The sequence below is a fragment of the Chelonia mydas genome, chromosome 1 (genome assembly GCF_015237465.2).
Source record: "Chelonia mydas isolate rCheMyd1 chromosome 1, rCheMyd1.pri.v2, whole genome shotgun sequence".
In the NCBI taxonomy this organism is placed as follows: domain Eukaryota; kingdom Metazoa; phylum Chordata; order Testudines; family Cheloniidae; genus Chelonia; species Chelonia mydas.
Genome location: NC_057849.1, coordinates 46,603,596 through 46,630,249, shown reverse-complemented (window position 1 = coordinate 46,630,249; position 26,654 = coordinate 46,603,596). Strand labels below are relative to the sequence as shown.

Genomic DNA, 26,654 nt, shown 5'->3' with positions numbered 1-26,654 from the left:
GGGGGGGGAGGGGGAATAAACATGGGGAAATAGTTTTACTTTGTGTAATGACACATCCACTCCCAGTCTCTATTCAAGCCTAAGTTAATTGTATCCAATTTGCAAATTAATTCCAATTCAGCAGTCTCTCGTTGGAGTCTGTTTTTGAAGTCTTTTTGTTCTAATATTGCGACCTTTAGGTCTGAAATCGAGTGACCAGAGAGATTGAAGTGTTCTCCGACTGGTTTATGAATGTTACAATTCTTGACATCTGATTTGTGTCCATTAATTCTTTTACGTAGAGACTGTCCAGTTTGACCAATGTACATGGCAGAGGGGCACTGCTGGCACATGATGGCATATATCACATTGGTAGATGTGCAGGTGAACGAGCCTCTGATAGTGTGGCTGATGTGATTAGACCCTATGATGGTGTCCCCTGAATAGATATGTGGGCACAGTTGGCAATGGGCTTTGTTGCAAGGATAGGGTCCTGGGTTAGTGGTTCTGCTGTGTGGTGTGTGGTTGCTGGTGAGTATTTGCTTCAGGTTGGGGGGCTGTCTGTAGGCAAGGACTGGCCTGTCTCCCAAGATTTGTGAGAGTGATGGGTCGTCCTTCAGGATAGGTTGTAGATCCTTGATGATGCATTGGAGAGGTTTTAGTTGGGGGCTAAAGGAGATGGCTAGTGGCGTTCTGTTATTATCTTTGTTGGGCCTGTTCTGTAGTAGGTGACTTCTGGGTACTCTTCTGGCTCTGTCAATTTGTTTCTTCACTTCAGCAGGTGGGTATTGTAGTTGTAAGAATGCTTGACAGAGATCTTGTAGGCGTTTGTCTCTGTCTGAGGGGATGGAGCAAATGTGGTTGTATCGTAGAGCTTGGCTGTAGACGATGGATCGTGTGGTGTGGTCTGGGTGAAAGCTGGAGGCATGTAGGTAGGAATAGCGGTCAGTGGGTTACCGGTATACGGTGGTGTTTATGTGACTATTGCTTATTAGCACCGTAGTGTCCAGGAAGTGGATCTCTTGTGTGGACTGGTCCAGGCTGAGGTTGATGTTGGGATGAAAATTGTTGAAATCATGGTGGAATTCCTCAAGGGCTTCTTTTCCATGGGTCCAGATGATGAAGATGTCATCAATGTAGTGGAAGTAGAGTAGGGGCATTAGGGGACGAGAACTGAGGAAGCGTTGTTCTAAGTCAGCCATAAAAATGTTGGCATACTGTGGGGCCATGCGGGTACCCATAGCAGTGCTGCTGATTTGAAGGTATACATTGTCCCCAAATTTGAAATAGTTATGGGTAAGGACAAAGTCACAAAGTTCAGCCACCAGGTTTGCCGTGACATTATCGGGGATACTGTTCCTGACGGTTTGTAGTCCATCTTTGTGTGGAATGTTGGTGTAGAGGGCTTCTACATCCATAGTGGCCAGGATGGTGTTTTCAGGAAGATCACCGATGGACTGTAGTTTCCTCAGGAAGTCAGTGGTCTCTCGAAGATAGCTGGGAGTGCTGGTAGCGTAGGGCCTGAGGAGGGAGTCTACATAGCCAGACAATCCAGCTGTCAGGGTGCCAATGCCTGAGATGATGGGGCGTCCAGGATTTCCAGGTTTATGGATCTTGGGTAGCAGATAGAATGCCCCAGGTCGGGGTTCCAGGGGTGTGTCTGTGCAGATTTGTTCTTGTGCTTTTTCAGGGAGTTTCTTGAGCAAATGGTGTAGTTTCTTTTGGTAACCCTCAGTGGGATCAGAGGGTAATGGCTTGTAGAAAGTGATGTTGGAGAGCTGCCTAGCAGCCTCTTGTTCATATTCCGACCTATTCATGATGACGACAGCACCTCCTTTGTCAGCCTTTTTTATTATGATGTCAGAGTTGTTTCCGAGGCTGTGGATGGCATTGTGTTCTGCACGGTTGAGGTTATGGGGCAAGTGATGCTGCTTTTCCACAATTTCAGCCCGTGCACGTCGGCGGAAGCACTCTATGTAGAAGTCCAGTCTGTTATTTCGACCTTCAGGAGGAGTCCACCTAGAATCCTTCTTTTTGTAGTGTTGGTAGGAAGGTCTCTGTGGATTAGTATGTTGTTCAGAGGTGTGTTGGAAATATTCCTTGGGTCACTCGATTTCAGACCTAAAGGTAGCAATATTAGAACAAAAAGAATTCAAAAACAGACTCCAATGAGAGACTGCTGAATTGGAATTAATTTGCAAACTGGATACAATTAACTTAGGCTTGAATAGAGACTGGGAGTGGATGTGTCATTACACAAAGTAAAACTATTTCCCCATGTTTATTCCCACCTTGATTATCACTACAAAAGGTTCCCCCCCGCCCCCCGCTCTCCTGCTGGTAATAGCTCATCTTAAGTGATCACTCTCCTTACAGTGTGTATGATAACGCCCATTTTTTCATGTTCTGTGTGTATATAAATCTCCTCACTGTATTTTCCACTGAATGCAACCGATGAAGTGAGCTGTAGCTCACGAAAGCTTATGCTCAAATAAATTGGTTAGTCTCTAAGGTGCAACTAGTACTCCTTTTCTTTTAGCGAATACAGACTAACACGGCTGCTACTCTGAAACCCATCCTTAAGGAATCATCTGCTTGATTTTCTTAATATTTCCTTTGACACTTTTACATGAGCAGATATGTGTGTCTATACATCTGCATCTTGGTTAAACAGTTGGACATCAGTTTTTCCTTTTTAGAGGTGGAATATCTCTTCCACCTGACATTACCTTTACTTAGTCAGGGCTGGGATTCCAAATCAGACTGTGGTAAGGCATAAATTTTCCTACAGCCTCCTTTTAAGAAAATTTGGCCTTGAAGTAAGGAAGCATTTGGTGAGGGACCATTTTCCTTTTGAAACTGCAATAAGTCATCATTTCTGCTATGGGTCCCATTGGAGCTTTTCAGTGGAAGAACTACGCAGCTTAGAAAGAATGGTCCAGACTAGAAATGACTGATATTTCAGGCTAAAAAAATCGAAGAATTGAGAAGTACAAAGAAGTGCTGTGGCACCTGAGACATGCGAACCTGTGATATGAAGAAATAATTCTCTTCTACTCAGCTGGAAAATGTACAGGAACAAAACATACAACCATATTTTGTAAATAATACCATCTAAAAGGGCTCCCAGTGGTCTCCAAGTAGCTGTAAAGTACGTTACAGCCCACCTCATGAAAACAGTGCAATTCATTTAATATTTACGTGGAGGTTTATAATATATAAAGAAAACAGGTGCATTGTAACACATCATCACTTTCAGTGACTGTGTCTCAGTTGGTGCCTGGCCCCTGGGCCAAGCTCACAGAAGTTGCACTAGGAACATGGAGTGAAATCCAGGCTGAGAACTTTGGAAAACTACATCTGCTTGTGGCCCAGCTGGGTCTGTAAGGAGCTCAGGGAACTGGGTGCCCTGGTGGTGCCAAGCTCTGCAGGTGGCCCAGCTTCCAGCCAGAGACTTTGGAGAGCAGGGTGACCATTGGGACTGCAGCAGGGAGGGGCCCTTGGAAAGTGTGGGGCTTCTAGGCTGGAAGCCCCCTTGGGAAGTGTGGGCCCCCCCTGAGCTTGCAGCCCCCTTGGGAAGTGTGGGACCCCTCCGAGCCAGGGAACTGTGGTCGAGGCGCCCGGCCTTGCTGGCCCCCACATGCTCCCCCGTGACAACACGGCGGGATACCGCCCCCACGACCTGTTGCCAGCCCTAGCAACCGTTGCTGAGTGAGGGCGGCGCTAGACTCTCCGGGCTGTTCGTTCTTGGGGCTTCCCCCGCTCCGCGGCCTACAATCCCCATGGTGCCCCGCGGGGGATGCCGTACGTGACGCACGGGGGCGGGGCGGGACTCGTCTCTCCCCTGCTGTGTCCCCTTCCCTCGGCTCGGCGGGCGCCATGTTGGCTTGAGAGGAAGATGACAGGCAGCGGCTGCGGGCGCGGGGCAGAGAGCGGATCGCACTGAGACGGCCCCAGCCCACGGCGAGACGAGGCAGGGCAGCCCGCCCGGCAGTGGGGTCCCCGCCGGGCCGCTGAGGGAGCCGTTGGACGGGGGAGGCAGCGGCGATGAGAGCAGAGACCTGAGGCTGCTGCGGGCTGGAGGCGGCTGCCGTTTAAATTCCCCTTGAGGCGCTGCCGCTCCCGGAGCGGTGTGGGGGAGGGCACCCCGGGCCGGGGAGAGACGCTGCCCTTCTCCCTCGCCCGCAGACACCGTGCAGGGTGGTCCGCCCCCGGCACCCTCCCCGCCTCCTGGGAGGACACAAACTTCAGCCGCTCGCTCCGGCCGCCGGAAGGTCGCCCAGCCTGTCTGGGTCGCCCGCTTTAATGAGGAGGTGACTTGGGCGCAGAGCTATCCCGTGAATCATCCCGTCATTATCCGTCTGGGCTGGAGAAGGAAGAAAAACCCCCGCCCGCAGTTCATGTCACTGTACAGCCCTGCCTGGTCCACCTGGCACCGCTGCTGCTGACAAGGATCTGCTGCCATCTCCGGGCTGCTGCTGTGCCCGCTGGAGACCGGCTCCTCTTGGATATTTCCCCCTCAACAAACAGCCTCGTCTCTGCGTATCCACCACTCACAGTAACATTGAACTTACTGCCGCCGTACCGGGCGCGGATCCCTTGCTGTGCGAGCCTGGTATTATTTTTTTTTTAAAGTTGTTTTAAACCACTAGAGTATAACAGCAAGATGTCCAGCAGTGTCCCAGCTGACATGGTAAGTACCGGGCCCCTTATTTGCTGTCGTTACTACAGCCATTGGTTGACAGTCTGTTGGGTGTGTGTTTGGGAGATGAAGACGGAAAAAGAGAGGGGTTCAGCAGAGAGGGTTAGCAGAAAATGACATTCCTGTCCCTTAAGGATGTAGGGGACAAAAAGTTCCAGCCTTCTAGTGTCTCCTTCCTCGCCCACCCTCCCCCCATACGTCCAGATGCTGCTTTGATTTTTCCTAAGGGAATCGGGGAGCTGCAGTGTCGTCTTGTATGTAGTAAGGCAACTCGGAGAGGTAATTGTTCTTCTTCTTTACCTACACCAGTGAATAGCTGTCTGCGTCTTTTCATTTTGTGTAGCTGTATTGTGTAACTCTGTGAAGCATTTTTGAATTATAATGTGTGAGCGAGATGCTATACAAAATAAAACTGTACCGGAAACCATTTGTGTCCAAACCATAGCATACTGGAAAGCGTTTATCCTCCAGAACCAGCTGAAATTCGGCCCTATTCTCTCCTCCCACCTCCCTGGCTTCCCACCAACACTTTGGCATCTAGCATTGATAGGGAGATAATCTCTTCACTTGATACAGGTGAACAGGCAAAAACTCACACATATATTTACACAATAAGATCTCTTGTGTACTAGCTGCAGTATTGACTTTTTTCAAGGACAGTTGTATTTCTTTTAGTGAACTATACTTTGACCAGTATAGTTCTCTGTTGAGCTCCCGTTGGACCTGCCAGATCAATAAATTTAAAACCAGAAAGGTGTATAGATGGGCATGTTCTGGTGCTTTGGGGGGAGGAGGAGAGAGTTCTTGCACTAGTCTTTCAGGTCTGCTAATTAATCTATTTGCAGCATGAATTTTCTGATGTTATATATTGAAAGAAACTGGTTAATACATTTTTATGTGTTACCTCTTTATTCTTACAGCAAAACTCTTCCACATATCACTTCATTCTTCATATTTCAAGGTGATTGGTGGTGACTTTGTTTTAGAGCAGAAGACACGTCCATGCTTCTGTCATTTGGTGTGAAATTACATTTTGCCTTGATAACCTAGTGCTGTAGAAAGAATGTAAAGATGGATAGCCCTTGTTTCAGGCATAGTAGGTATGCAGTTAATGTGCATATTCATGCTAATCAGGCTGTTGGAATAGTGGTACCATTTGGGAGCTTACTTTCATTGTTTCTTGCAGAGTGTCATTTTGGCTGCTGTAGAAAAATTAAATTTTGCCAAAAAAAGAAGTAATAAGATAAACGATTAAAAAAAATCGGTGGCTGTGGGCTTTTTTTCTCTCTGATATATTCTGTATATTATGACTTGGAGGATGGGGGGACTGTTGTCTCTGAGTTTGAGTCCTTTGCAGTGTAATTTTCAGTCATAATATTATTTAGTGTATGTTTCCTTTCAGGGTCTCCTTAGCCCTGAGAATACGCTGAATAGTCTTTCCCCTTCCCCTCTCTGACTAATGCGTCATATCACAGCAAATCTTACTCTAGCTGAGGAGGGCTGGATGCAAATCCCTTAGCATTGTTTTTGAAATTTGCTGGAGGGGTCTCTAGACAGCAACAGGAAGCACTCTTCTCTCCCCTTTCCCTGAGCTGAGCAAGTTGCCCCTCCACAGTACTCCTGGACCCTACCTACTTGGGAATCATTGTGCTGTCACTAGATATCTTGTGCTGAAGACTTGATTTTATATCAATGCACACATTTAAATGATAGAAATAAAAAAATTTTAGCTATAAAAACTGTTCTATCTTTTAAAAGTAGTAATTCTGATGCCATATTGGCACATTGCTAGTAGTAAAATCTAGGCCTAAAGATATGCCATTTGTTCATAATCAAGAAGATTGTTAGCAGTAGTGATTTTTTTGGATATATGGGGATGAAATATCAAATGATAACATCAGTATCCATTCATTTTAACTGGGGGTATAAATTCATGCTGGCTTTTTCAGGACCATTTCAATAGGTTTCTGCATTTTTTTTTTTTTTAGCTACAGTTGTCTTGTCTTAACAGGCTTGAGTCATATACACTGTGGAAAATTGGGCTATTAAGTATGGATAAATTGTTAGAAGGAACATGGGGAAATGACACCCCCCTGAGTGCTGCAAGTTTCAGTGCTGTAAAATGCTAATATAGACAGTGCACCCATGCTGGTAGCCATGCCCCTCGTGGAGGTGGGTGTTTTAGAGTGCTGGGAGACCTCTCTCCCAGCGCTCTGCTGCAACTACACAAGCCAAGTTAAAGCGCTGCCGTGTAGACTAGCCCTTAGTCTCCTATTATCAACAACCTCCTCACTCCAAAAGCTTACGTTTGCTAGTAATCGCTGTTTAAACTGATTGTTCCTAAAAGAGAAGCATTTATCAGGCTGTCACCTTGTTTGTTTGTATTTACTGTAGAGTCTTGGTAATTTTGCATTTCCCTAATCCACCCACTCCATAATTTGTATGCACAAGCAATGGTCTTTTTCCCAGTTCTCAACGATTTAATAGCAGTCTAGAGGGATGTCGTATTACTAAAATTCATTACGTTTACAAAACCTTTTACAAAACACTGAACTATTATAATAAATAATTAAAACTAAACTGTATTTGTCAGATAAATGATTTAGTATCTGCTTTTTATTATTTTAATGGCTACTTTGCAAAATGTAGTTATTTGTAATAGCTCTTTCTATCAGTGGAAATTAGCAGTGTTCTGTTGTGTGTGTGTGTGTGTGTGTGTGTATATATATATAGTCTGAATTTATATAAATCTATGGAAGCTGTACAGAAATTTCAAGCTAGTACAGTATTTGAATATGTGCAGAGCTTTGACCTCTTTCTCTTCAGTCACGTTTGATTGACTTCCTCTAGAATTAGTCGCTTTTTATGTTGCTAAACATTTCAACACATCAGTCCTAAATGATTAACATAATAATTCTTTATCATTTGCATTCTATTAACAAAGTAGATTATGACACGCCACATTCCAAACATCATTTTGTAAGTATGTGTTTTGCTGCTACTGTTGCAATACATGCTACTCAAAGGTTAAGGCTCCAGTTCTTCAATGAAACCTGCTAGTGTTGACCTATGTGGCTGTGTGGCTTTTCATCAACTAATTAGGACTCTAGACATGTGTAGGGGTCAGTGGTAGCAGATTGTATTGCAGGATTGGATCATAATTTTGTTTGTTTTCTCATAGTTCCCTGTTTTAGTAAAAGAATATTGGGGGTGCCAGTGACCATAGGGATCATCTCTGAATATTTCAAACACTTTTACCAGAAAATTGACCATTTTTGCCATGCAGTAGTGGTTGGAAATAGATTGTAGATAACAGGTGATCTGTTATCAAGTCATATTTCTTCGGTAAAAATAAGAAGGCACTAAGTGGTTTGTGGATTCATATAGTTAATTTGACTCTACTCTTTTAACTTAATGAAAATATTTAGTTTTCTGTTTGAGTTTTGATATAAACATAGTTGAGTGTTTTAGCACAAGTGACTCAAAACATGGGCTCAGTACAGAAGCTATTACTTAAATGAATAATTCCAGGGATTTCAGTGGGACTGTCATGTGAGCCATGTCTCTTGTACTGTTACTACACTCTTCCTTACAAATCTAATTTCTTTTCAAGGACTTCCATCTTTGAAAAGCACCTTGTATGGCTTAGTCTCAAACTGGGCCCTTCCTGCACCTTCAGACATTGCTTAGGGCATGAACAAGACTTTGCCACCCCTGAATATCCAGGGCCACCCTTTGTATGTCTTCTGTGTTGTTAAGTCCCATACGTTTTCTCTCTCTGAGTAATGTTCGAGGGAGATATTCTTTTTGTTGACCCCTTTTGCATAGGCACCATGTAAACAACAAAACATTTATAAATTAGGAATTTATAGACTATTAAATTATTTTATACAGTCTGTTTGAATCCATATACTAAGACTTAAGCAAAAGACATCATGGTGTGTGGAATGCCTATTTTTAGTAAAACTTAATTAGCGTCTATCGTGCTAGGCACTTAACAGACGCAAGACAGGTGCTTGTCGGGCAGAAACACTATTGTCTTAATGGGTAATGAGGATAGTGGACAAAAGAAGGGCGGCAACAACAACAAAAACTGGTTCCAAACTTATTCCACGGTTTTTGAAGGGGTTTATATGTGTGCCTGTACAAGCTATTTCAGGAAGTAAAAGGTAGGGAGAAGGTGGGTGGCCTAGTGTATACTGGCACCTGTGAATTGTGATTTCATGAGGGACTTGATGGAGAAAAGCAGACCGGGACATGGCCTCAGGCAGATTGCGCAGCCTGAAAGAAGGTGCAGTAAGACAGTGGAAGAAGAACCTGAAGAAGTAGTTGTGTGCAGTTAAGTTTCAGTATCCATCAACCAGTTTAAAAATATTCTAAATATAAGAATACTTAAGGAGAATATCAACATAATATATTGGAAATAAAGTAGTTAAACATATTTGATTTTATTCACAGCATTTCATTTATGGGGATAAAATTCAAAAAGTGGTGCATCTTTATCCTCTTACCTTATTTATTTTAGTTACTGTTCCTCCTTTTACCTTTTCATAGGCTTTGTGACAGAATCTGAAATAACTTTTCTTATTTTTTAAACTGATTAGATACCAAGTTGACTGTGATAACTTTATTAAGGAGTGCTTGAGGGAGTGACTAATAAATGCTAAAATGTTATTTCTGTGCATTTTACATCCCCTTCTCCAATCTGAAGAGTTTAAGTATTTATTCATGGTATATTGTGTTCTGTATTTAACTGTAATATGTTATCCAGTTTGCAGCCAGGAAGCATTTGGGTATTCTTTCTTTCCTGATACAGTAGAGAGTGAAACATATCACAGTGTACCATTTCCTGTGTTGTCGTGGTTTTCCTTTTTGTGTGTGTATGTCGGGGATGTGGGAGGGGATCAGGATGAAGAAAGCTCCTTTTCTGGTTCCCTGTATGTTGAATCAGGGTGTGTAACATATTGCAGTGCTGCTGTTAAAGGGACAAGACATTTCTCCCTGCCTGTCTTCCAACACTCTCTTGTTGCCTGCAGCTGTGATCAGGGCCATACATGCTCAAAGCTGATGTCACATATATACTTGGCAACCTCTACTAAAATTATCTGAAAATATTTCCCCTGCCCAACAAACAAAACGGAACAACCCATGTATCTAACCAGCTGTACCAATCATTATTATGATCATTTGTTTGTATACAGGACATTGTGTACTCCGTGGCAGAATAGGACCAAATTCCACAGTACCCATCCATAACTTTTAGGAAGTGTTAATTTACTCTTTTCACAATAAAATGCCCCATATCTTATTCCCCCACACGAACACAGATCTGTGTCTCATAGTTGAAAATACTCAGATGTAAAATTTGTCAATGGTTATTTTTGAAGATGAGGTTTTTTTGCTATGCTCTCCAGGTGGCCCAGCTCCTCTCCCTGGGCCTTGGCTCCTATGTTGTTATTCAAGTTGTTTGGCACAGAACTTGCGTCCACCATTGTGCAAGGAACTGACAGGGCTTATAGTCTGCTTCATTGGGACATTTCCTCCTGGCCTTGGCTGCTGCACTGTTTTCCAGGCAAGTTAAGTCATCAGCCTATTTTCTGGTTCCCCCTGTTTCCTGGCTGCAAGCTGGACTCCAGTTCTTGCTCTCCAGCTCCCCCTTGTCTAGTTCCATGAAACAGTGCAGGGAGCACACACTGTAATCCAATTAATTTCCCCTTTTGGGGAATGCTGGGGAGCCAGAGGCAACTGCTGGCAGGTCCTGGAAAGACTGAGAGACGGAAAACAAAAGCTGGGTACCTGGAGTAGCAAAATGATGAATTCTACAGCAACAAAAGTTGAATTTTGTCAAAAAATAGCCAAATTCTGCAGCTCTGGAGTCCACAGGGCTCTGTTTGAGATAAATGGGGCAATTCACAGTTCTCAGAGCTATTGTTTTGGTCTCTGTGCAAATGCAGGCAGGTAACAGTGTTGATGCTTTCAAGGTTTTTTCCATGATCACTATGACTATAGACCAGCGTTTTCCAAACTGTGTTCCACGGAACACTGGTGTTCCACACAATGTGAACAGGTGTTCCGTGAAAGAATCTAGAATTTAATTTTGACTCTTGCTCTTGATTTTTGTACCTCTTTATACGCGTTTTCCAGTTAGAAATTGTTAGTTCAAGTTATTTTAAATTTGTATTTTTGCTTTGTTTTATAAAATAAAATATATTTGAGCATAAATAACGCAATTTTTTATTTGAAAACCAAACGACTACAAAATAATATTATAAATGTTCTGTAATAGGCTAAAAAGTTTGGGAAACGCCGCTATATATAAATAGAAGCTCAGATTCTGGAGCACAGCTCTGTAAACGGGGTGAAATCTGAGGCTATGCAACGTGAAATACGTGGGGCCTGCTTGTGTATACACTTATATCCAGTTTTTGTCTGTTTCTATGCTTTAATAAGTTTTAGAGTATAAGGTTTGAGGGCTGGAACTGTTTTTTCATATATGCTTGTACAGTGCACAGCACAATGGTGTTCCAGTCCTGTCTGCACCCATTGAGCGCTACTGTAAGATAAATGCTAGAAATAATGTGGGAGAAACTGTGGAACTGACTATATGCAAAGTGCTGTCAAATACACAAAGTAAATAATCTGAAAAAATAGTGATGTTGCAACAACAGCAATCCCAAATCCCCAAAATAAAACCTGTTTTTCCCCACAGAGAAGCCAAGCCCCTGGATCTTAGAGAATTTTTTCTGTTTTTTTGTTGTTGTTGTTTTTTTTAAACTTTTGACCTTCTTCCTCGCTCTGAAGAATTTACATTATTCTTGGGAGGGCAGTCTTGCAAGATTCTAGGCACTTCTGGAAAGTTCTGGGTAATCTTGATGGTTCTGTATATGGCTCCTCTTATTTTTCAGTCTTCTGTCTGCACTATTGCATTCACTAGATATTGGCCATTTATTCTAAATTTAGTAACAGTGAAAACTTTTGATTCCATCATTGTCATCTAATCCTAGCCATGATGCTGATTTAAGTCTAAATTTCAGACCTTTTAGCACATCTACAACTTCAGCTTAGTTTTGGAGTAGTCTCTGGTTTTGGTATCCAAAAATTGGCAAAGATCAATCTATGACTATGCTATAACAACAACTTGCATTTGATAGGATTTGCAACCTCTTACTATGCTAACCACCTCCAGGGTAGCACAAAATGATCAATTTAAAGAAATGACTGAAGTATTTTGGCCTGGCTATACTTCCCAAAACAAATTTAAAATGGCAGGTCCACCACCAGATGCTACTTGTGATGAAAATGAAGAAATATTGAAGGAAAAAATTAAAGAACGAACATTTATAATTGTAAGGACTGTTGGTCAAATATGAGAAAATTCTTGAAATTGTGTCTATGCAGCCAAATGCATTCTAAGTTAATGCTATTGATTCTACATCAGAAAAGAAAATTTAGAGAATAATATGTCAAACTTGCTGAAGGGGCCTTCCAAGAACATTGGTAAAATTGTGTCAAGGATATCTTCGTTATTTGTTATGCCAACGGAAAAAAGATGAGACTTCTCAGTTGTAGTCATTCTAAACTTCTGATGTATAAGTCTTCAGAAATATTTAAACCTTGTTAAAGAAGTAACATCGAACCGTCCTAAAGCATGGAGTGAACACTGAAATATTCTTTGACAGCCACTCTCAGTTTCAGGATGGGTTGGTTGGTTGTTTGACAGAGAAGGATTGATATGTTCTAGTTTGACAATTGCAGTCAGTGGAATCCGTTGGCAGGTTCTCTCTAAACTTGCATCTAGTAATCATCATAGATGTGTTTGAAATTTGCACTAAAAAGGAAGAGGGCGTTGATCAAAACATACTATAAATTTTCTCCAAAAAGAGTCTTCACAGAGAGCCACTAAACTTATAAAAGCATCTGAAAGAGGAGGGAACTTGACACATTGCAAGGTGATGATGCCACTGACGCAGGATTGGACTCTTTTCAAGTAATTTTTTTCTATAGTTTCTGGCAGTGGCTAAGTGGCTTAAAAATAATTTGTCAATGTTAGGTCCACATGTCTATATTTCTTACCTAAAATTCTTTGGGAGATAGATTTCAAAACTTCATGGAAAGCTAGTGGTAGAATCCCATACAATTAATTATCTTTCCAATTAAGATATTATTTTGTTCCATGATAGTTATTATGGAGATAGAAATAAATATAAATTGACTGAGTTTAATGTATCCCATTTTTATTAGCCAAGTCATAAAACAGATGTAAATAGGACCAGGTCCTGTCCAGCACTGTGCCAGATTTGTGTTAGCCCTCCACCAAAAAAACTTCCCTATACTTTAGTGGGTCCAGCTCCTGGATAATAGTATCTCATAGTCACCAACTAAGAAGTGTGTCTATGGCACTCCTACACTGTCTATCTGTTGGAATGGCCCCTGATTGCTCCAGGTAGCTGTCATCGATTCAAGTACTGTTCAGGCTCATCTGATTTACACCAAAGGCCTGGACCTGTGCCAGGACAGCCATAGTAGATTCAGGGGGAAACAATCCTGGCTCTCTTCTTTTAGTGCTATTCAGTTGCAGATCTGGACTTCAATTTGTAATGCCAGTATTTCAGGTATGGATGAATGCTTCGACCATGAAAAACTTGGGTCTTTGCTCTTTTGGAAGCTTTCCTATGATCTTTCTTACACCATATTATGTTATGTAAGATAAGAAATTCTCTTAGATGTAAATGTGGTACCTTTTTAAAATAAACATAACATGGTGGGGTTTTTTCTTCTTTTGAGATTAAACAGCGAGAAGAATGTGTTTTATCTCCAAAGTAATTTCATTTCAGAGTTGGATATTGCAACATTGGTTAATATCTCCTCTGTGCAGCAAGCATGATGTCCCAGTGCATTGTGGTCTAATAGTCGCCTGTGCCACACTAATCTGTTTCTGAACTCTAACAAACATATCAAATGATACTGCTTATAGTCCCTTAGAATACTGACGTATATATTTAATATAGAGATTCCATTATTGTTCGTAATAAAAATAAATAGTGGAGATCAATATTTAATCAATTGTGCCTTTCAGAACTGCGGTATAACTTTAAGATGCTGATGGTGTGTTGAGCTTGATTAGTTATCCAACAATCCCTATTTCCTTGTTACCCTAATGAGTCATCAGGAGCGCACTTCAATTATTTTAGATCGTGGCCTTTATTTATATATAAAAATATATATATATATATATAAAAGTTTATAGTTTCCAAAGGAGCTTAAGTACCAGGTTACCTTGGCTCAGATATTCTTTTCATAGCATTATGTATTGTATTATTAGTGACTGAGAGAATGGCTAATAATGAGCTATACAATATCAATAAGGTTTAAAATTGTGGATGTAATAGATTTTGTTACACATTGGTACTTGGATGGGCCGGTGGCATGAATGTGACTGTTTGGAATAATGTTCAGTTACTTTAGTTGTTGTACAGTGTACTAATAAGGGTTGAAGTTTGTATGTCATCTTGGTGCTATACATTTTTAATTTTAGTCTTTACAAAGAAGAATTATGCAGAGTAATTAATAGCTGTTGTGAAACCAGGGTGGATAAAAATCAATTATTTAAAAAATAAAATAAAAAAAATCTGATTTTATGTATATAAATCAGATTTTTTTTTATTTTTTTTTTTTTTTACAAAATGCATCCAGCAATCATCCCTCCATAATGCCAGCTATAATAAACTTCAGAGCTAAGGGTGAACCATTCAAGAAATATGTTTGCTGATGATGTTTTAAAGAAAGTCACACCAGTGAACTGGTGGAAGTCACTTAAGCAGTTGGATTCAGAGACTGTTGAAGTGATGATAATCTCACTTTTTAACAGCAGTAGCTTCTTCTGCCGGTGTAGAAAGAATATTTTCTTCCTTTGGACTAATTCATTCCAAATTGAGAAATCGTTTGGGACCTGAAATAACCAAACAATCATTCATTTTCTGATATAGCTGTAAAACTAATCTGAAAAGTTTTCAAAATAAATCACTTTAAATATGTATAGTGTGTACCTTCTAAAAATGAAACCTACATCTGTCTCTGAGTTGTGAAGAATATGTATTAAGGTTATAACAACCAACAAAAATGCACTTTTATGTAGAAATCCATGATTAAATCGAGTCTTCCTGACTTGTAATTTAAATCATGATTTAAATCAAATCCATCCTGTGTGAAACATCATAAAGCAAATATAATTTTCATTTGTGAAAACTGAATTACTGATGTAAATGGACACATAATTACATTTCTTATTGGATTTACGTAGTTATGCATGTTGTCTTAATCTTTACAGTTTAAGGTAAATCATTATATGGGGACTCATCTGTATTTGTATATATGATACTTGTATGCAGCTTTTCTTTTTTCTGTTTACAACAATACCAAGACTGGTTGCAAAAATATTTCAGATTTTGATTTATCAGGTTTTTTTAATGAGAGAGGTAGACAATCGTGAACTCTTTTTATCTTGCTAATAATGAAAATATTGGAACAGAATTGAAAATATGTAAAAGAATTGGTGACTCTTTACAGTTGTATTGCATCAGGTGAGCTGGTAATATTACTAACTATGTACCTAAAATGAAAGTACTTTTACGTGCTGTTCGCCGTCATTCTCTGAAAAAAGAACAGTATATTATTATAGGTAGGGCTGGTAGTGCTGTCTGTTACTAAGGTTACCTGATACTTCCCATTTTGTTCAGTTTCTTATAACTTTACCACCATGTTTGCCTTAGGCTTTGTTTTTTTATGAAAAACTTCAGCCAAAACAATTCAGCCATTTCAGAGAACTAGGTTAGAGAAAAATTGTTTTGACCACATTAAAAATTCCAGTAATCTTTTTTTTTTTTTTTTTTGAAACCCACTAGTGCATCCATGCTTTGGAGCAGGGATTTGAAATTTTGGCAGGGAGTTGACCTTTGTGTCAGTGATGTCTTTGCCATCCCTGTAAAAATCCACCCAAATTTGGCCAAGTTGCATTTTGTGCATGCTCAGTAGAGATTTAATAGAACTTTGCTGCTAAATTCTTCAAAGATTCCATCCACCACCAAGCATACTGTAGTCCAGGTTTTCAGCAACCCAGAATCATCTTAGTTCAGGTACTATGTCTTTGCTATCTCTTTACTTTTATAAAGACAACCTGCCCTATACATGGATTATAGGCTGATCACTGATTAGTCCTTCTATCTACAAGTATGTTATTTTGTGTGTGCTTGATTATATGAGTTGAGTTTGAAATTGTAAAAGTGAGGGACTAAGAATTCTGGGTAGAGCTGAGCCAGGCATAGCCTGTAAGTACCTAACTTGCCTTTCTCAGTTGGTTCTGCCACTTCACATCAGTCCGACCTTCAACACTTTTGTTAGTCTTGGGCATCTTCTGAGCAGAGACAGACAATTGTGACCAATTACTGTATGTAGTATCTTTCTGATTGTAATAACCCATCATTTGGGATTAGGTTGAAATCAACCAATTTGTTTAATTTGTGACCTGAATGAGATCTATACTTTGACCTGTCATCTCTGAAGGTGTGTAGGTATTAACCAACGACCCTTCACAGCCATGGAGTATATTTTATAATATTAAAGCCCTTAAAATCGTAAACAAATTAGGTCTTTATTGATGATAAACCTGCCATTAGGAGATGTTCATTTTCCCCTTAGCTTCCCCCATCCTAAAAACTTAGTTTGAGTATTCGAATGTACTATTTTTCAGTGTATGAAAACAGCTGAAAGGAAAAAATGCTAAAATTCATAGACATGAGAGGAAGGGAAGAGTAGTAACCATAGGTAGTAATTTCTGGGTGGCTGTGTGTGGTGGACTGTTCATATATATTTTTGGCCCTTTTTATCCTTCTTAATACTGAAGATACTTTCATATACCTTGTCATGCCTGAGCAGCAATGAGCTCTATGTCAGTGGCTCTCAACCTTTCCAGACTACTGCATCCCTTTCAGGAGTTTGATCTGTCTTGTGTCCCCAAGTTTTACCTCACTTAAAAACTACTTGCTTATAAAATCAGACCAGTGTCAGAGCACACTATTACTGAAAAATTGCTTACTTGCTCATTTTTGCCATAAAATTATAAAATGAATTAGAATATAAATATTGTACTTACATGTCGGTGTATAGTATATAGAACAGCACAAACAAGTCATTGTATGAAATTTTAGTTTTTACTGACATCGCTAGTGCTTTTTATGTAGCCTGTTAAATATCTAAACGAGTTGATGTACCCTCTGGAAGACATCTGCGTACTCCCGGGGTACACGTACCCCTGGTTGAGAACCACTTCCCTATGTTATTGAATAGGTATACTTGGCTCTGCCTCAGCATGGGGGAGATGGATTTAATGACCTCCCAAGGTCCCTTCCATCTCTACATTTCTATGGTTCTATGAAAGACTGAAAATAAAACATGACAGATATTGTTTACATGTTACTGCGCCCAGAGTTTTTTTTGTTTTTTGCACTGAGTAGGTATTTCATACTAAAATACTGAAACATGTTCTAAGAAATATGATACTTTTCCCCCAGGAGAACCAAGATTCCTATTTATACCCTCTATCCCTGAAGATCAGTTCCGATTTGCTGTTATATAGAGGAAATTGAAAGGTCCTCCTGTAGTTAAGGTTGCATAGTAGTTTGTTATAACCCAGTGTTTGTATTGTGGCTCATAGCAAGTATATGTTGTTCAAACAATTCTTGAGAGTTACAAAAATATTTAAAAATCGAAATTTGTATGTTGAAAGAAAGGCAAGACTACCTACTCTCTGCCTGTTAACTTTGAGGGTAAAGCCAGTTGGCTGTTTTTAGCTGTACACTGGGTGCTGCGTTAGGAACAGTAATAGCCAGCTTCAGAGTGTCTGAAACTCTGAATATCAGCCAACCAGCCATAGAATTGTAGGACTGGAGAGGACCTTGAGTGGTCTTATAGTCCAGTCCCCTGCACTCAAGGCAGGACTAGTTTTATCTAGACCATTCCTGATAGGTGTTTGTCTGACCTGCTCTTAAAAATCTCCAATGACAGAGATTCCACAACCTCCCTAGGCAATTTATTCCAGTGCTTAATTACCCTGATAGTTAAGAAGTTTTTCTTTATGTCCAACCAAAACTGCGCTTGATGCAATTTAAGCCAATTGCTTCTCCTATCCTGAGAGGTCAAAGAGAACAATTTATCTCCCTCCTCCTTGTAAGAACCTTTTATGTACCTGAAAACTGTTATCAGGTTCCCCCTCAGTCTTCTCTTCTCCAGCCTAAACAAACCCAATTATTTCAATCTTCCTTCACAGATCATATTTTGTAGATCTTTAATAATTTTTGTTGCTCTCCTCTGGACTTTTTCTCATTTGTCCACATCTTTCCTGAAATGTGGCTCCTAGAACTGGACACAGTACCAGTTAAGGCCTAATCAGCACGGAGTAGAGCGGAAAAATTACTTCTCGTGTCTTGCTTACAACACTCCTGTTAATACATCCCAGAATGATGTTTGCTTTTTTTGCAACAGTGTTATACTGTTGACTCATCTTTAGCTTATGATCCACTATGACTAAGGCTGTGAATTTGTCATGAAGGTCATGGATTCCGCGACTTTCCGGGACCTCTGTGACTTCTACAGCAGCCGGTGCAGTTGGTCCGGGTGCCACCTGAGCAACTCAGTCAGCCCCTGGGCCAACTGCACCAGCCACTGCTGGGGCAGTCTTGGGCCACTGCGCCCCTTCCCCCCGAGCAGCAACAGGAGTTTGTGTGTGGGAGGGGTCTCAGGGTTGGGGTCTGTGAGGTGGGGGTGAGGGTTCTGGGAGATGCTTGCCTCAGGGGGGCTCCCTGGAAGTGGCTACATCCCTCAGCTCCTAGATGGAGGTGTGGCCAGGGAGCCCTGCACGCTGCCTCCACCTGCAGGCACCTCCCCCACAGCTCCCATTGGCCTTGGTTCCCAGCCAATAAGAGCTGTGGAGTCAGCGCTCAGGGCGGAGGTAGTATGCAGAGCCCCATGGCTGTGCCTCTGCCTAGGAGCAGAGGGAGAGGGATGTCACCGCTTCCAAGGAGGCACGGAGCCGGGTAGGGAGCCTGCCAGCCCCGCCAATTCCCCCTCCACAGCCTCAGCAGGGGTTCCGGGCCACGTGTCCCCTGGGCTTCCCCCCCCCCCACAGCATCCGCAGCTCCCCCCAGGTGGCCTCCCCAGCACCCGCAGCACCCCCAGGCCTCCCCTCCCCGCCCCTCAAGATTTAGTCAAGGATATATAGTACAAGTCATGGACAGGTCACGGGCTGTGAATTTTTATTTACTGCCCGTGACCTGTCCATGACTTTTACTAAAAATACCCATGACTAAAATGTAGCCTTAACTGTGACCCCCAGATCCCCTTCCGCAGTTCTCCTTCCTAGGCAGTAATTTCCCATTTGGTGTATGTGCAACTGATTGTTCCTTCCTAAGTGGAGTACTTTTCATTTGTCTTATTGAATTTAATCCTATTTACTTTAGACATGTAAGAGGAAGAGGAAATTTGCTGTATCGTTTTATCAGTAGTTCTAGTTGGGTTACTGGTGGGAAAGAACAAATTCACTTTCAAGGGTAGGCATTGTGAATTGTATTTAGACCTTGAAGATTCTGTGGTTATAGCTGCTGTAAAGGGTTGGAAGGAGAAGTCATACAGTCAGCCAGTGAGAAACCTACAAATATTGGAAAGAGGGGAACCAAAGTTAACAGACTTACTTATGGGCAATAAATTAGCACATAAGCATGGATGGACAGCCGCAAGAAGTCATGTAAAGTAAGGAATATAGTTCTGAATTAAGAAAATGCCATCTCATACATTTGTAGGCTTATTGGCCAACTTCTATTATAAATCGTTTTTCTGACATGTCAGATGATGATGATAATGCAAACCCTTACCCATTCCTGAATCTGTTTTTCCCTTTCTTTAAATTTTTTATTTATATGCATTATTAAACTAAAAAAAAATTATCAATACAGTCTTGTTTTAAGATTGAGTGGAGGTAGCACTAGACATCAGTGTATGCAAGTGCAACAAGGTCTATCCGTGTGCAGCAGAATGTTTGCTTCAGCCTTTAGAAGTAAAACTTCCACATTTAAAAGTAGGGCTATAGTGCAGCAGAACACTTCAGAATGTTTAGAGATGTATGAAGTCCAGTCTTGGCCACAGTATGTGTAACATTTACATATATTTGTTTTTGTAGATGGCTTTCCTGTAGCTCACCAGTTTTGAAGTACTTAGGTTACAACAAATGATAATTCTCCCAGGTATTATGGTTGCTCCTGAAAAAAGTTGACTTTCATATTTAAAGGTACAAATTTTCCAAATCACTGGAAAACAAATATAATCAACAATTTTTCCAGTGCTGGGAATGTATGTCTTTCCTCTTTCACACTGATCTAGAGGTTTGAAGGAGAATGAATTCACAGATCAACATGGATATTTAGTGGCACGTTTATAGTGCTTATTGCCAAAGTATTGGAGTGCTTCATAAGACTGAGTACTGAGAACTAGTAGTATTTTTTCTTCCTTTAACTAAGTAAGAGAGGAGACAATTGAAACAATTTTGGGGGCGGGGGGAGGGGTGGAAAGGTGGTGGATGGACAATTTAGCACCAGATTACAAAAATGTAACAGATTTTACCATGTTGAGTAAAATGGTCAAGTTCTGAACCTTGGTTGAAAATAGTCTTATTACCAATACCAGGAGTTTAAGTATAATGTCAGTCATAATTTTAGGGGAATGTTGTTTATTATGTATGTCTTTATAAACTACTAAAGTTTGTAATACTGTTTAATTTCTTGTAATGTATTTTTTCTGTGCTAAAGATGGAACTGGTAAACGGTTATCTTGTTACTGTAGTTATATCAAAAATAAGGTTCAAGGCAGCAGTTGCAGAAACTGTTCTAAAAGGCTAAGAATACAGATTGTGACATTTTATGTAGAATGTCACTCTAAGGGCTGTTGGCTTAGTGTTTCTGTTTTATTGATGATCACTTTCTAGAAAAGGAACCATTATTGTAAAGGGCTTTATGGCACCTGAAATTCATGTAAAGTGAATTGCAACAGTACTGAAGCCCACTACTACAGCTAGTAGATTTTCAAGCCCTTGAGTACATTAAGTAAAAGAGATGATACTTTTATTTCTATTCTACTAAAGAAAATATAATGGGTATAAAATATAACAAGGTAATATATAACATGTATAAGACAAGTCGCTGTCCCATCACTTAAAAGGCAGCCCCTGTCAGGATGGAATATGACTGTGTTGCTGGCACAGAATGGCTAGCTGGCATTGTTGCGGGTTTTCTGTTTTTGGATGGAGGTGAAGGTGAAGGAATGTAATATTAAAAGCAATTAAGTCTTCCATTTTGGTATGCATTTCTTCAAACTGTACCCAAAAACCTGAAAATGACATGGTGGATCACTCATGTCACCGTGAAGTCCAAAGAGTTTTTAAATTTGATATTGTGCTATTGGATATAAGATTTTTATATTGTGATTTTTAAAGGCGAGGAGTTGTGTGTTACTCCCTTAAGTCCTCTAAAAAATCTCAGTCATGGCTAACTTTTGCATACAATTTTTAATTTGTCTAAAAAGTAAATGGTAAATTTCTAGAGACCGTTGACTGCATCTATTAAATACATGTTACCACTTCTGAGATTCGATCAGTAAGAGAATCTGGGAAAAGACAGCAAAAATAGCATTTGATAGTAAAATGCTCATTTGCATTAACAGATACGAATTTGTGAAATGAAGTATGTAGCTCTAATTTGGTACTGATTGCCACCAAAAAGCTAGCTGTTGAAAACATTTTTGGTTGGCAGCTAGGTCCTGGTGAACTGGCAGACCACATTGCAAGTGGGCATGATACTACCCTACCAGATGAGCATTAGTGAAGACATGTTAGAGAACTAATACTTACTCCTGAGGGCATTCTGCGCCAAAAAATTTAAATTCTACACACAATATTTTACAATTCTGCAAATTTTATTTGTCAGATAAATGTGGAGGCTCCAGCATGGCATTGGGGAGCACAGGCCACTGGCTGCAAAGAGTTGGGAGATCACTGTGCAGTGCCCCCTCCCCCCCCCCTCGGGACATAGACTCAGCAGTGAGGCTGCACCCAACCATGATGCAGTGCAAGGACTGGGCCTGCCCCAGGAACACCCCAGGGCCCTGCCCCTCCATGCCAAATGCACCAAGTGTGGGAGGCAGGCTCAGCAAGGCAGGATCCAAATGTGGAGGGGCTTAGTGTGGGGGGGATCCAGGTGTGGGTTGAGAGGGTTTTGTGTGGGGCAATCTGGGTGTGGGTGGCTCAGTGCGGGATCCGGGTGCGGAGGTGATCTGGATGAACGGGGGCTTGTTGGGGTGTTCTGGGTGCAATGGTAATTGGACTTTGCAGAGGGGTCCAGGCAAAGGTGGTTGGGGCTCAGCGGGGGTGTGTGTCTGGGTTTGGGGAGCTCAGTGGGGGGGATCCAGATGTTGGGGGAGTGGGCTCAGTGGGGTGGGGATCCAGGTGCAACTGGTTGGGGCTCGGTTGGGTGGAGATCTGGGTGCGGGTGGCTCGTCAGGGTGGTCCAGGTGCAGGGGAAGTGGGGCTCATCAGGGGGGAGGGGGGTTCTGAGTGCAGGGGGGTGAGGCTCAGCAGGAGGGTCTGGATATGAGGGGGTCTGGATGCATGGGCGTTGGGCGGATGGGGAGCAGCTCCCTGTACAGGGATCCCTCCTCCTGCAGCTGAGGAGCGATGGGTGCAGGAAAGAGGGGGGAATAGGGAGTTTGCAGAGCTTCCTGCAGCTGGGGGAGAAATCTGGAGGTGGGTCTGACCTGGCCCCAGATGCCGTGCAAGGGAAGAGGAAGTCCCAACCTCCCCAGCCCAGATTAGCAGCTAAACTCGGCACAGGGTAGGAACCACAAGCTGGGTCTTCCCCAGTCCCACCTCCTGCCCCACAGTGACTTATCTCTCTACCGGCTCCTCTGGACACCCGAAACATACTGCTGGGGAGGGTTGCATGACCGTTCTTGTGGCTATCCTGCCAGGAAGTCATTTTTCTGGGGGGAAGCAAAGAAATCTGTAGGGGCCATAAATTCTGTGCATGCACAGTGGTGCAGAATTCCCTCAGGAGTAAATACTGCATAAACTTTGAGTTTAATTATTAGGATATATATTTAATTTCAGGAATATTGAAGTGATATCCCATGCAGAGTATTCCTATCCAGAGTTAGGTGGATAGGCTGTTGCTTCTCCAGTTCAGATGGATTAAATCCATAAATACTGTAGCCTCCTATATGCTTGCAAAGTGACTTTTAGATTCTGGTAAATGTGAGAGGTTTTTGCAGAGGAATGAGAGTCACTTTGTGTATTAGTTTAACCAATAGCTGTTTTCTTGCACCTTTTAAGGAATTTATAAAAACTTGGTATGCTTTCAATACAGCATATAAATAGATGGTTTTTTATCTACTCTGAAGGGATTATGTATTTTACTAAACGATCCATCATGGGAATGAATCATAGAATATCAGGGTTGGAAGGGACCTCAGGAGGTCATCTAGTCCAACCCCCTACTCAAAGCAGGACCAATCCCCAACTAAATCATCCCAGCCAGGGCTTTGTCAAGCCTGACCTTAAAAACTTCTAAGGAAGGAGATTCACCACTTCCCTAGGTAACACATTCCAGTGCTTCACCACCCTCCTAGTGAAAAAGTTTTTCCTAATATCCAACCTAAACCTCCCCCACTGCAACGTGAGACCATTACTCCTTGTTCTGTCATCTGCTAAATGGAATGGTAACGCTTAGTCTCATGGCTCAGTTTCAGATGTTAGAAAAGAACTGGGACTTTACCCTTACAAATTGGAGTAGTGTGAAGTAGAATATACAATATTAATCAGCTAGGAAGCAATTTGTATGTGACTTATTTTGATACAGACTAAAAAATTTAGCATAATTAAATTGATATGAGATTAGGGGGAGGGGTATGTGTGTGTGTTTATTTCAACTCACATTTAGGTATTTGACTTAACAATGAAAAATCGTGTAAACATGAATTCCACACCTCTATATCATGGACGTGATACCACTAATGCTTGAAACATTTCTGCTGCACTCTTTTCCTCTGATCTGTGCTTTCATCTCTTTCCACTTAAGTTTGAAACTGCTCCATGGAGTCTATCCATGCTTAGAAATGTTTTAAAATACTTTTATGTATTATATGAGATTTACAATTATTTCTGCTGAATGCAAAGCTGCTTATATTAAAAGCAAGATGTATGGAGTTTAAAGTTACAAACATTTTATTGTAAGTCGCAATGTTTGGATTATAGTAGGTTATGAATGCCCCAAATAAAGAGGACAAGAAATAGATCAGCACACTTATAATTACTTCCACTCACCTCTTTCTGATGTCAACATAACAAAGATTCTGCCACCCAGATGCAAAGGCTGGTTTAGGCTTAAGATGGATGCCCTGATGTCCTAAAGGCTGATGAACAGTGCTGAAGACTGGTGCATGTCAAGGGGGCAAATACATTAACTTTCCCCAGTATTGTATATTTAAAAAGTTAGGAAATACTATTTTATACTGTAGCACTTGAGATTAATATTGAAGACTTAAAAACACCATGCAACATTGAATGGAGATGGAGGCTCTTGTTTTGTCTTTATAATAATCAGGTTTCAGTCCCTGGTATGGCTTGATAGGTGTAGCATCACCAGCAGAATGAATGCTGGGATATCATGAAGCTAGAGATCGTGAAGCAAGACAATGGGATCCATGGATGGAGTGATTGTGGAAAGTCAGCCTGTCAGATCTGAATAAGCAGTGCGGTGTCCTGACTCCATGCCCCTTTACCCTTTTTACTTGAGGCATAAGAAAATAACCCTGAAGTTTTATTTTTTTTAATTTGCAGATTCTTTCTATTGCTGGAAACTGATAGGTAGTAACACTCAGGGTAGGAGATACTCTACAAATGTATGTATCACACATTCTTATGTTTAAAATATTCAGATGTTCAGCTTTGTTTCATCAGTAGAATTCTAAACTATAGTAAGATGGACTGTTTAAATATTACAGTTCAGCTGAACATTGTAAAAGATTATGTTAAGAGACAGAAGCGAAGCCCAATCTCATAACCTGTGCCACCATCTGCTAACTACACTACAAGCTTATGTTTCCTTCTGGAGGGGGTTTAGCCAGCTGTCCATTTTGGACTGCTGACTGGATGAAGGTATGCATTTAAGAGCAACACAGGACTCACAGGAGGCTTTCTGTGAGTTGACGACAAAAGCTTTTTCTGTTTTGATCTGAAACTCTTTTAATTTGTCTATTCTTTTTTATATTCAGTCTTTGCGCAAATGAGAGGAATGTATTTGAAAATTTTCTGCTGCATTCCCTTCCTCTGGTCTATGCTTTCATCTTCTGCCACTTAGGGTTGGAACTGCTCCACAGAGGTACTACCCATGCTTAGAGATGTACATTCCTGCTGAATTCTTTGTGAGGAACGTTGATGTGTTTTGTAGCTGTAACTCTCAGTGCATTCAAATTTTATTGTCATGTAACCCAAGTAGCATTTAGGTCAGTGGTTTTCAAACTTTTTAGGCTCTGTACCCCTTTCCAAATAATGTAGTCTACCACATACTCCCATCTGAGATAGGGTCATAATATATCTATTATTAGATTGCCAAGTCTCACTAAATAAAATACGTTGTCTCGTGTGTCCCCAATCAGAGCTTGGGTACCCCATTTTGAAAACCACTGATTTAGGTAATCTGTCTGACATTCTTCTTTCTTTCTGATCCATTGAGACGATGCAGCTTTTTGTAACTTTTAGCTAAGGGATAGCGGTGTCGTTGTTCTAATTCAAGCTGTATAAATACTGGGGGGTTTTTTGGTTCTCTGGCATCTGGAGAAAAAAAGGTCATTTTGGGTCAACCGCAACCAACATTTTTCAGACTTCTTAGGAAATTGAAATCCGCTTTGTATAAAAAATATTCATTGGGCCAGAGAGAGAGAGAATGACTTTGTTAGTAGGTTGTTTGGGCAGTCACCTGGGAGAGGGGATCTGAGAGTCTCTTCAATGAATATTCAAGTATTTTATACAAGTGCAGCACTCACCTAGTAGGGGAGAGATCTGGGTTCAAGTTCCCACCCTCGAAAAGGGAATAAAACCTGGGTCTCCCACATCCCAGGTGAGTGCCCTGACTACCAACCTGTTTGGTATAAGAGGCAGGAGCACAACTCCTCTTCCTCCATTTTAGATTTTCCTTCATTTACTTATTCCTGGCTCTGTGCAGGTGGCTAGATTCGAGGTCCCTTCCAGCCCTATGAATGGGACAAACGTCCCCTTGTGAATCTACCCCCCAAATCGAAACATTTAGTTTTAGATAATGCTGAAATTAACGTTTAGTAGTTTCTGAATCTTTTTTTCTTCCTTTTTTGACCAAAACAATTTGCCAAAATCAACATGAATTCGTGAAATTTTTCAGTTAACCCAAATCTGTGTGTTCTGCCCCTCCCAAAAGTTTCAGCCAAAATGTTTTGACCAGCTCTGGCTGTAATACAGACTAGTGATGTTTATTGAAAATATACTTCTTGAATGTTTACTTTTGTTTAATTACAGGGTTATAAACACTCTAGCATGGACATAAACTGAAACTGGCAGATATATTTAACTATTGTAGCTATTGCAATTTAATAAACAACATATTGGGGTGTTGAGATCAAGAGAACATTTGATATTAATTCTGCAAAAAGACAGTACATTGTTATTGTAGGTCAGTTATATAATATAATTGCATTATTCTGCCATTCGTTGTGCGGTAAAAGTAGACTTATTTTTAAATCTGATATCAGTGTTTTTTTCTATAAAATTACTGAAAGCAGTTCAAGATTACAGGTCTCCTTCAGACTGAGAATTACTTGAAATGTCTTTAATGTGATCTTAAAAGTAAAT

General features: G+C 41.0%; 1 protein-coding gene across 1 annotated transcript in view; it reads left to right on the top strand.

Moving 5' to 3' along the window:
* Positions 1 to 3,703: 3,703 nt before the first annotated feature.
* UBL3 (ubiquitin like 3) overlaps positions 3,704 to 26,654 on the top strand; it is a 76,026-nt gene continuing 53,075 nt past the window's right edge. The window contains exon 1 of the mRNA XM_027827129.3: positions 3,704 to 4,672. Within this exon, the coding sequence (XP_027682930.1) occupies positions 4,646 to 4,672 (27 nt within the window). The 5' untranslated portion in view covers positions 3,704 to 4,645. The remainder of the gene's footprint in view (positions 4,673 to 26,654) is intronic.